Source organism: Marmota flaviventris, chromosome 1, assembly GCF_047511675.1.
Source record: "Marmota flaviventris isolate mMarFla1 chromosome 1, mMarFla1.hap1, whole genome shotgun sequence".
In the NCBI taxonomy this organism is placed as follows: Eukaryota; Metazoa; Chordata; class Mammalia; order Rodentia; family Sciuridae; genus Marmota; species Marmota flaviventris.
Window position 1 is genome coordinate 39,186,961 of NC_092498.1, and position 11,353 is coordinate 39,198,313.

General features: G+C 34.8%; 1 protein-coding gene across 1 annotated transcript; it reads right to left on the bottom strand.

The window, feature by feature from the left end:
* Positions 1 to 4,378: 4,378 nt before the first annotated feature.
* Ndufa4 (NDUFA4 mitochondrial complex associated) lies at positions 4,379 to 11,087 on the bottom strand. Its single transcript, XM_027926379.2, has 4 exons — positions 10,933 to 11,087; positions 9,764 to 9,852; positions 9,164 to 9,224; positions 4,379 to 4,592 (listed from the first exon to the last, which is right to left on the bottom strand). Exons 1-4 carry the CDS (start codon positions 10,972 to 10,974, stop codon positions 4,536 to 4,538), a joined length of 249 nt encoding a protein of 82 aa, XP_027782180.1. The 5' UTR covers positions 10,975 to 11,087; the 3' UTR covers positions 4,379 to 4,535.
* Positions 11,088 to 11,353: the final 266 nt, after the last annotated feature.

Here is an 11,353-nt window from a genome sequence, read left to right on the forward strand (position 1 = left end):
CCATGCTCCCTCTCCCTATCCTACTATGAATTAGCCTCCTTATATCAAAGAAAACATTTGGCATTTGTTTTTTTGGGATTGGCTAACTTCACTTAGCATTATCTTCTCTAACTCCATCCATTTTTTTCTACCAATCATCCTAAGAAGGGGCAAACAGCCAAAATGAAAAATATTAAAATATGTTAAAATACATTTTATAAACTGGTCTCAAAGAACCAAAGGCTGAAAGTTTTCTCTGATATGTGAAGGCTAATTCAAAATAAGGGGTGGGGAGGTTAGGGAAGAATAGAGGCACTTAGGATTACGCAGAGGGGAGTGAGGAAGGGAGGGGAGGGGGCTTAGGGATAGGAAGGATGGTAAAATGAATAATATATTATTACCCTATGTACATATATGACTACATGATTGGTATGATTCTACATCATGTACAACCAGAAGAGTTATACTCATTAATGTATGATGTGTCAAAATGCATTCAATTGTCATGTATAACTAATTAGAATAAAAAATAAATTAAAAGCTATGCAAAATAAAAAAATTAAATAAAATACATTTTATACATGTACATATAATATGTATTTGATAGATTTGATCTGACCTAAATTTCAAATTAGCATACAATCTGTTTTGCTCAAGGTTTCTAAATACCATATTTGAGCATTTTTAAAACATCATATAATAGCATTCTACCACAGCCTTCAAACTACTATCAGACTTGTATATATTTCTAAAAAATGTTTTATATGAATTATCTTAATTTTTTTGAGTATGCACTGCTTTTACACACGTAAAGGAACAAAATGGTAACAAAATAAAATTGATAGTTTTGACAAGGATGACTATGGTTTTGTAGATGCTGAAAGTTTTTATTTTTTTTTCCTTAATGGAAGTCCTTTATGGTTTTATTTTTGCCTCTGTCTTCTTTAATGAATTCATATACATCTGATCAAAATTCTATGAAATTTTAAAAAATTATCAGCCTTCAAAATCTTGGATAGATGTCCTTAGTGCAAATATATTACTTGAAAATAAAAAATGTTTGTTTAAAAACTATCAGCTGGGAGTGGTAAGAATACTGCTAAGACCTTTCATAAAGGACTGTCCAACATCTCCAATTAAGTTTCTCTGTACCTACTCAAAAATCATTTGTAAATTGGGACTAGGTATTCCTTTCTCAACACTTGATAAATTGGTCCTTTATTCAACAAATATTTATTGAACACCAACTATATGCTACAAACCATCTCAGCTGTCCAGGATACCTCAATTTGCAAAAATACTTAACCTTGTGGAACTTATAGTTTAGTGGAACAATATTTTAAAATAAACAGCTAATTACATGATTTGTTTCAGTGAAGTGAAAATAAAGTGGGGAAAGGGGATGGAAAATGATAAAAGTGAGACAGGTATTAAGTTTTGGACAAGAAAAGTCTCACTGAAAGGAGACACTGAAACAGACTAGAAAAGAGTGAACTGTGCCTCTATATAGGAAAGAAAATTCCAAGCAGAGGGAAAGGCAAATGCAAAACCTTGATGCAGGAACATGCTTCTGTGTGGAAGAGCTAAGAGTATAGTGAATAGGAGCAGAAAGTGGGGAGAGAAGGCAATTAGTGGCAGGGGAGGCAGCAGATTTTCCAGAGGCCGTAGCCTTCTTGAATTTTTTAAATTATTTCACTTTTATTGAGCAAAATGGAAAAATATTGATGGGTATTAAGCAGAAGAAAGTTATATTCTAACATATATTAAAGATCATTCTGGCTATATCGAGAAGATATTGTATGCAGGGAAAGGAGCTGAGAGGTTATTTTAATAAGCAGGCTAGAAGAAAATGGCTTACAAAACCATAGTGTTTTGAAGGGATAGTGTAACAGTTTGAATGTGTCCTCCAGTTTGTGAGACTTAATCCCAATGCAACTATTGAGAGGTGGGACTTTTAAGTGGTGATCAGGTCATGAGGGCTCTGCACTCATGAATGGATTCATTATTGTGGGAGTGGGTTCATTATCTCTAGAGTGGATTTGTTATAAAAGCCCATTTGTCCTTTTCATTCATTCATTCATTCATTTATTCGTTTGGCCTTTTCTTACTCACTCTGTCCTTCCACCATGAAATGACACAGCAAAAATGCTGTTGCCAGACATCAGATCTTCAGTCTTGAACTTCTTGGTTTCCAGAACCATGAACTAATAAATTTTTGTTCAGATTATTCAGTCTCTGATATTCTATTATGGCAGAAAAAAAAATCAGATTGATATATACTAAAACCAATAGTTAATAAGGATTCTGAGGTTTTTAGCCCGAGTCCCTGCAAGGATGGTGTTCCCAGTAAGTTATTACTGAAGACTGTGAGTAAAGCATGCTTGGGGAAATAAAGATGAGATGCTCACGAGTTCAGAATTGGACATGTTAAAGTTAAGACACATTAGATATTAGAGGCATTAGAGGTGAAGTAGATTAAAGAGGTGAAGATTTATCCTTATGTTTGTATGGAAGAAGACCTGATAAATTATTTTGGCCATTAAAAACATGGTATTTAAAGATAAGAGACTAGATGAAGAGAATACAGATAGTGAAAAGATCCAAAGAATTTCACCTTTGGGTAAGACATTCCACCACTAAGAGGTCAAAGAGATGAAGAGGGCCAGCAAGAGACTGAGCAGAAAAATCCAAGGATGTAGAAGGAAAATAAGGTGTTCCAGAGATCAAGGGAACAAGTATTGAAAACCTCAGCTTTCAAAACATACATAAATGTAACCCAAAACAACATCTATATTTAAATATGACTTTACCTGGTTACCTAACATAAAGAACTGTCAGTTTATTTTCTGATAAAAAAATACAATAAAAGCATGATTCTAAACGAATTTTGGTGTAGAGTAAAAGTACTATCTTCCTTGGCAGCATTTAGGTCTGATGAATTTCTAAGTGATCATTTACTTCTATTATCACTATAGCTTCTTAAATAGGAGTAGCAGAATATTTTCTCCTTGAAGGCACATACTACTTCATGTCAATCTTAACATTTATTCTTACATAGCAAAATCCAAGAGACAACAAATACAGAAATGCTATTTTAATAATCTTTAAGGATCCACAAAATTATTCAATATAAAAAAATGCTATTAACTAATTAATATTGCATTATGGGGGGAAAATGTTTAATAAAAGTTTTTCAGTTACTTTACTACCTATAATAGGTTACTGTTTCTCTGTGTAATTTTAAGCTTTGATATTAGTCATTTATATTAAAGTGTTCTGGATTACTGAGAATTTTGCCTACCAGGGATCATTTGGTAAGAGTCTAGAATCATTTTTATTTTATATAACCTGAGGGAGGGAGGGGAAGAAGTGCTACTGGTCTTTAGTGGTAGAGGACAGTGTCACTATTAATGCACAGGGACAATCCACTATATGAGGAATTGGCTGAAAAAGTAAATAATGGCAAGCTAAGAAACCCTACTCTAGAGACCAAAATTATGCAAAGACATGGAAGCTTAAAGTACAGAAAGTCAGGTACGTGAAAATGCACTCTATAGCCTCTAAATTCAGATTACATGGGTTTGACATCTACCATAATAATTTTGAGTAATCAAAGCCTTAGTCCTTGACTGGCTAAACATATATACATTATAAATATTAGAGATAATGCACATAGTTCAAGTGCTTAGTTCAGTTCCTGGCATGTTAAATGTATTTATTACCTTGTAACAATCATATACTTATACATTAAAAATCAAAATTACCTCACTAAGGTCTTTAAGTTTCTAAGATGCTATGACTTACACATAATTAGCCACTACTGAAACATTCTGCTCATTGAAAAATCTGACTCAGCCAAAAGGTCTGAGCTATTTAACAGATAACAAAAATACACACTCACCTTTTCTCCAACTTAATTCCAATTCCACAGTGCATATTTTAAAAGTAACTGTCCCATATTTGCCCTACCATAAAATTGCTACTAGTGTACTTCCTGGCCTTAGTAGAATTACCAAGACTCAGCAGCAGAAACTCTCAAAACCTTTGGGCCAGTAGCACCACAGTTATCAGTGACAGAGAATCAAACTCTAATCCTAGTGCTACAGCACTGATGACCTTGAAAACCTTCAGCAAAAATGATTTATAACCATACATGCTTCTACATCAACTAGTAATGTAAATCCAGGTCTCCATTCTGCCAATGCCAGAGGCTTGAAAAGTCTTTCCATTCTCCCTCCACATAATTTCCAATTTCAGTTGTTAAATACATCCTAGTGAAGTTACCAATGGGCATATGCAAAATGAAACCTTTACCAAAGCAGTTTTAATTATGTACATAGAAACTCAAGAAATTCTTAAATTTTAATAGTTTATTTTCTACATTAAATAGTGACACATATCAAGTTTCAGAGGTTTATTAATCAGTGTAATAAACTCCAACAAATCAACATGATTTCATGCGTTTAAAGGAGAAGTATTTCCTGGTTAAGTGGAAAATTGTGCGGATGCTTCTCAAAGACCTTCATCATAAGCAGCTTTACAGTGAAATGTTTCATTTAGAAGTCTGGACCTTCTTTCTTCAGTTTGCTGTAATCCACATTCACTGAGTAGAACTTAGAAAAGAAAAATAATATTTTAGTTATCTACCAAATACAGAAAGCTAGCAAAGAAGTTTTAGAATTCTTTTTATTCAGTTTTCTACAGTAACAAGTACAGATATGAATTTTCAAGACTATTTAACAATGTAAAATTTATTAATAGAAAGATAGTATACACAAAAATTCTAGCCCTTTAGATGGTTTTGGTAAGGTAAAAATATTTCAGAAGAGCAGTATTAGTATACTCTTAGTTAGAACATATTAAAAAAATCCTACTTCAAACTGAATGAAGGAATTCCTTCTAATATATCATCCAATTCTATGAACTTTTACTTTTCCTCCACTAAGTACATGGGAGATCTCCAAAACAATAGAGGAATACTGAGAATTACCATTCCTACCTTGTTAAAGTACTACAATTTTGTTGAGAAAGCTCTTGCAACAAAGAGATACTAATATTAATAAGGAATTGCTTTGTTTGTAGTTTATGTAACTTTTCAGATACAAACTGGTTTGCCTCAGAAGCTTTTCATTTTCTGGCTCTCTCAAAGGTTTTAATTTCCTAACCCTAGACTGTATCAGTATCAAAACGAACACTACATCACTTCTGGCGATAGCCTTTAAAAAAGAAAAAAAAAAATTGCATTTTTTGCAGGTTTAAAATTACAAAAAGTTCCTTACAGTCAATTAAGTTTAGAAATAAATTTCACTATGATTGTTTCAAAACAAAACTGTCTCTAACTCTACTTTGTAAAAAATGATTTATATTTGAAACTGGTCCAAAATTTCTACTGGAAGATTTGCACATAAGCCCAAATAAGGATATAATCTTGGGTTTACTCATTCTTGTGCCAAAGAATACTAAAGAGATTGGGCTATAATTACTTGAAAACATTATCTCTAAAAGAACCAAAATATGCAGAATGATCTTCAATATTTTCTTCATAGTGTTTATTAGATAATAAGTTCAGCTCTGGTGTTATATCTCAGTGGTAGGGTTCTTGATTTAGCCTGTTTGAAACCCTAGGTTTTATCCTCGGGGCCACAAAAAAAAAAAAAAAAAGTGCTTACCAATCTGTATTATTTCTTCAAAAGCTTTCATTTCTTTAAATATACTCTTCTTTATCTTTAATCCAAAAACCCATTAAACTGGATTTTTTTTTTTTTAAAGAAAAATCTCCAGGTTGTAAAGCTTATTACCAAGTTATCCTTGATATAGATACATAAAGTTTTTACGAACAGAAAATTATGAGTAAGACATAAAGCATATTCTTTGTTCTGAGAGTTTTCTCTTAAAATCAATTAACCTAGACAATAAGATGTAAGAAAACTAATTATGTTATCTTCTAACACGTTAACAAAATATTAGAAAGAAAATTTCACAAGGGTCTGAAGGTATATGCTAAGGAAAATAAAATAAACATTTATTGGACTTTTCTACTGGATGTTAGGCATTGGCCAGGTACTTTTATCTTACTGAAACACAACCTTTCTTATTCTTTATTAAAAAAAAAAAAAGGGCAAATGAAGACCAAATTATATGACTTGTTAAACACTTAAATAGCAGGTCCAAGTCTCTACAACCAGGCACAGTAGAAAGTTTATGTTATCTTTGTCATTTTTCTCAAAACTAAGCAGATTTCTGATGTATCTGCTTTGTCCTCAAAATTCTCTCTTAGAAATAATCTTTAATTCTGCTTTACTTTATAACTTTCATGCCCCTACTGTTTTTCCAATTTAATAGTGCTTTCTCTACAGCCTCTGGAATAACAATCTCTGATTTTGGCTTTGGGGAATTTTATTTATTGAAGAAGTATTGCTGGGACTTTAAAGCTTAAGTTCTATTTTAGTCCCATCTCTTGATATTTGTATTAGCTTTTGCTATTTGGCAACAAATAACCTTCTGATATGAATAAATACTTATGCCTTCCTGACATTGATGTTGAAATTTTAATTCCCAAGGTGATGATGATATTTGGAAAGTGGGCCACTGGGAGATAATTAGGTCATGAAGGTGGGACCTTCCTAATAGCATTAGTGCCTTTATAAGGAAGAAATATGAGAGAGTTTCTCTCTCTGCCTTGTGAAGACATAGTAAGGAAGACAGCCTTCCTCAAAAACATAATAGGGTTGTTCCTGGTAGCACACCTGTAATCCCAGCTATTTAGGAGGTCATGGAGGAGGATCTCAAATGTGCTTAATGAGACTTTGTCTCGGAATATAAATGGCTGGGTGTGTAGCTAAGTGGTAGAGCTCCCTAGGGTTTAATTCCCAAAACCACAAAACACAAACACCCCAGAAATGACTGGCATCTTATACTTCCCCAGCCTCCAGAACAAATTTCTACCTACCTGTCTATGATGTCTTGTTATAATCATCTAAAAAACTATCCTGTCTATGATATCTTGTTATAATCATCTCAAATCTTAGTGGTTTACAATAATAAAGTTTTATTTTTCATTCACATTATATGCTGCTTATTATTTGACTATTCCATATTCTCTTCATTGCAGTCCTGGGCTGATAAGTTGCCCTTATCTGTCAATTTTGGTCTCATGAGAAATGGAAAAGTACCATAAAGGAACCACATAATGGTTCAGAAGTGACAGATATAATTTCCCCCTTCTCATGATTTACCAGAGAAATCAATATAGCCAAACCTGCTGTCAGTGGGCCAGAAAAACAAATTCTCTTAGAAAAGAAGATGAATGAACATTTCAAGACAATAATGTAGTCTACCTCACTGTTTTGAGTTTAGAAGCAGTAGTAAGTGGGATTAAGATTAATTCACTGCAGACTCAAAGAATTCCAGATTTACTTCCTTTTCATTTCTGCTATTTGTAATATTTTTCCACTTTCTAACATGTCTATATTTATGCCACACACAAGGTTTTTATTGCAGCAATAGTCCATTTCCAGTTCACATGGCCTCATACTGACATGTGTTATCATATTCCAGGGTAGTGATAACTGGTTCCATTATCAAAATCATCTTCTAGTAAGCTGACTATATATATGCAGACTCCAATATGCTCTTTGGTGGAAGGACCAAGGCCTGTTTCTTTGTTTTCTTTTTAAATGTTTCTTAGATTTAAAAATATTTTTCTGGAATAGACTATACTTAAATTCATAAAACAAAAATACATCAGGATATCCATTATCTTTTAAAGGCAAAATGTTAACACAGAGATCAAATGGCTGTTTCAGCTTGGCCAGTGCATTTTTTAAAAAATATGTATTTTTCAGTTGTAGGTGGACACAATATATTTATTTCATTTTTATGTGGTACTGAGGTTTGAACCCAGGGCCTCACGTGTGCTAGGCGAGCACTCTACCACTGAGCCACAACCCCAACCCCTTGGCCAGTGCATTTTTATTTGCTTTTTGGAGGGAGATCTGTTTAAAGACTTTAAAAAGCCAAATTATAATCAGAGGAAAGCTTGGAATCAGCAAAGGGGCATTTTATGGGCATATATCTCCTAAGAAGTCCTGGACACACACTGGTCAGGGCAACTCTTCTTGAGAGCGCTAAAGCAAATTGCCAGTTATTCTGTTAATGAAACATTTTGGTACTTCACATCAGTAGAAAGTACATGGGGGAGTTAAACACTTTAAACAGATGAACTGTATGGTATAAATGGAGCAATACTTTTGATACAAGAAGGGTGTGTAAGCAAAATTTTTACACATAAGAAAGGTTATATTTGGGAAATCAATACATGACCCCAAGATATAAAATCATTTTTTCAAAAAGTATTTATACAGACCACTTTTCAGGAAAGATGTTAAAAAGTTTATCTAGGAAGTTCATGGTAAAATTTAAGTTTCACCTGACTTTCATTTCTTCCTATTAATTCTCACCTAGAATATCTCAACTATACCAATAACGAAGAACCAACCAAACTGGCCAATAGCTTAGTGCTACTAAGAATGTAATACATGGACCAACAGGAAAAACATCATCTGAAACTTTGCTAGAAATGAAAATTCTCAGTCCTCACACCAACCAAATGAATCAGAACCTCTGAGGTGGAACTATAGAATCTGTTTTCACAAACTGTATATATAACAAAATTTGACAACTACTGGCCAGGTATAGTGGCACATGCCTATAATCCCAAGGACTCAAGAAGGCAGAGCCAGGAGGATCACAAGTCTGAGGCCACAATGTGCAACTTAGTGAGACTTTTTCTCAAGATTTTAAGAGATATGAGGATGCAGCACAGTGATAGGTGCCCCTGAGTTCCATCCCTGGTACTTCAGGGGGAAAAAAAAAGAAAGTAATTTGACACACAGTAAGTTAGACTATCTAAGAACTAACAACTTTCCCTTTAATCTCTTAGTCAAATTAGTATAGTTAAGACATTATCTTAACTTCACTCAGTCTAAAAGCTAAAAATAAAATCCAAATAGGAAAATGTTTTTAGAACAATATGCAATCTTAATTTCACAGAACAATCCAGCAGCTCTTCAAAGTTCATCAGAATGGAATTCTACTCGTATATCCAATTTCAAGAAAAACTACACCACGACCAAAGTCATTACAATACACTTCTCAACAATTTGGAAAAAATTTTGCACCTTACCTTGTATTGATCATTAGGACCCAGTTTGTTCCAGGGTTCTGGGTTATTCTTCCTGTCCCAACTAAAAAGAATAAAATATTATAATTGTACTAGTAATAAAACATTATTTAAAACAGTGTTTTGTAGTTCTTAAGAAGCTAATATTGTGAATAGTCCAATCTCATTTTCTACTAGGTGGAATATGGTATTTGCTTTCATTAGGAAGTTAAAACAGAATCTATCATAAGCAGCCCCATGTAATCAATAAGAAAAAAAGTAGAACACAGAGCCTCTTGGGGCAGTTGTCCTTGTCCCTATCCCCATCCCAGGAAAATTTATACACAGCCTTTACTAAATTTTCTATTTTATCATTGAAGTGATACATTAAAAAAAAATCATAGAATAATGCTGAATCAACCTTTTCTTATCATTTTCCAACTGCAAGAAGAAACATTTCCTACTGTGGGAAAACAGGCGAAAAATATTTACATATGCCAGAAACCATGATTAAGTATTTTATAAAAACAATTAGTTCTATTTTAGTGTCACTACTCCTAGAAAGACTGTGGCTCCTAAATTAGCTTGGCAAACCATCCGTTTTAAACATTTTTAAGTACCTACCTGACATCTGGATTGAACAATGCCAGACGCATCACATACAGTGCTGCTCCAGTACCTCCTGCTCCAATAAATACGAAGAGGGGAATCAACTAGAAATCAAACATAAAATAACAATTTTCAAATTCCTTGATATTGATCAAAGAGAAGCTACAGCAGTTATACACATTAATTGCAAATCTCAAAACTGCTCCTTTGCTAACTTTTGTTAAAACTTAAAGGCAGAACTTAGAAGGAGGTGGAACTGCTTATAATTGTGTTCTGAAGAAACAATTTGAAAAGGATCTGAAGATGGTTCTGGCCTAAGTCTCACTTTTTAATGTAAATAAAATTACATATGTTTTCAAATTTCCAAGACAATGTATCAAGGGTTATTTATCTCTATAATATTTATACTTCATTCCCGTTAAATTCCCTTTATGTCAAGGCTGAGGGGTAATTCTTTGCAAATTAAAAATTAGGTGTGCCTCCAAACAAATACTTTAAAAACACAAACTCTGTGAAATAAGGAGTCTAAGAAGCATACAGAAACACAACTATTACAAATAGTCAAGCTGTGGCTTTAACCATAAATTGAAAACTACTGCTACCAATTCTTGCCAAATATTTAAGAAATTGGATTTAAGACAAAGACTAAAGACAGTGTAATTGTTAGGTTCCCCAGCTCATTTCAGTGCCGGGAGAAATAAGAAGTCAAAAAATTAAATCCGATTAAATTCTGCACTACCAGATTCCCAAAATGCCAGGGCATCCAGACAAAGTGTGGATTCCAACATCAAGAACCTCTTATATTCCAGAAGGCCTGGGTGGTGCAATGCGGCGAACACGGGATCCTCAACAGGCAGCACAACAAATAGGGACGCTGACCTTTTTTGGTCTCTAATCCACAGAACATACACCCATCCTTCTTGGACCCACCAATGTGCAAGAAAGCGCGGCCTCTAAATTGTCTCCAAACCTTCAGCCTGCCAACCAAAACTCCACAACTGCATGTCGCAGAAAGTCACAGGCCGAGGGCCTGGAGCAACCAAGACAACGCTAGGAGAGACAGGGCCCAGCTCCAAAGGGCAGTAAGGGACTGTGAAAAGAGAAAGCTCCCAAGAGACAGTGGCAGCCACCCCACCACACAAGATGGACATGGGAGAATACTGGGAAAGGAGTCATGAACTTACGCTTGGATGCTTCTTGGCCTGACCGAGGATCTGGCGGAGCATGTTTGCAATAGAGGCCTCCGGCCCAAAACGAGATAAGAAAAACCTGTCAGGCCCAAGACCAAGCAGCCTCTGCACCCAAGCTGTGCGGACGCCCAAAGTCACCCAGAATATCCTACCTGAAGGTCCCCTGGCTCGGAAGACAGCCTGCGGCAGGAGGGCCCGGATGCGGCTGTCCTCAACAGTGCCTGCCCTGATCCAGGTCCTCACGCGTCCTCCCTAACCTGGCCTGACCATCACCACTCCATTTAAAAGCGAAATATTCCTCATTTCTATACTATGAATCTTTCTTACCAGGAACTTTTGGCCTCGAAACTACAAAAATTTGATTGACCAGACAGGCACTCTCTCAGAAGGCCACGTGTTGAGGTCAAACGGCGGG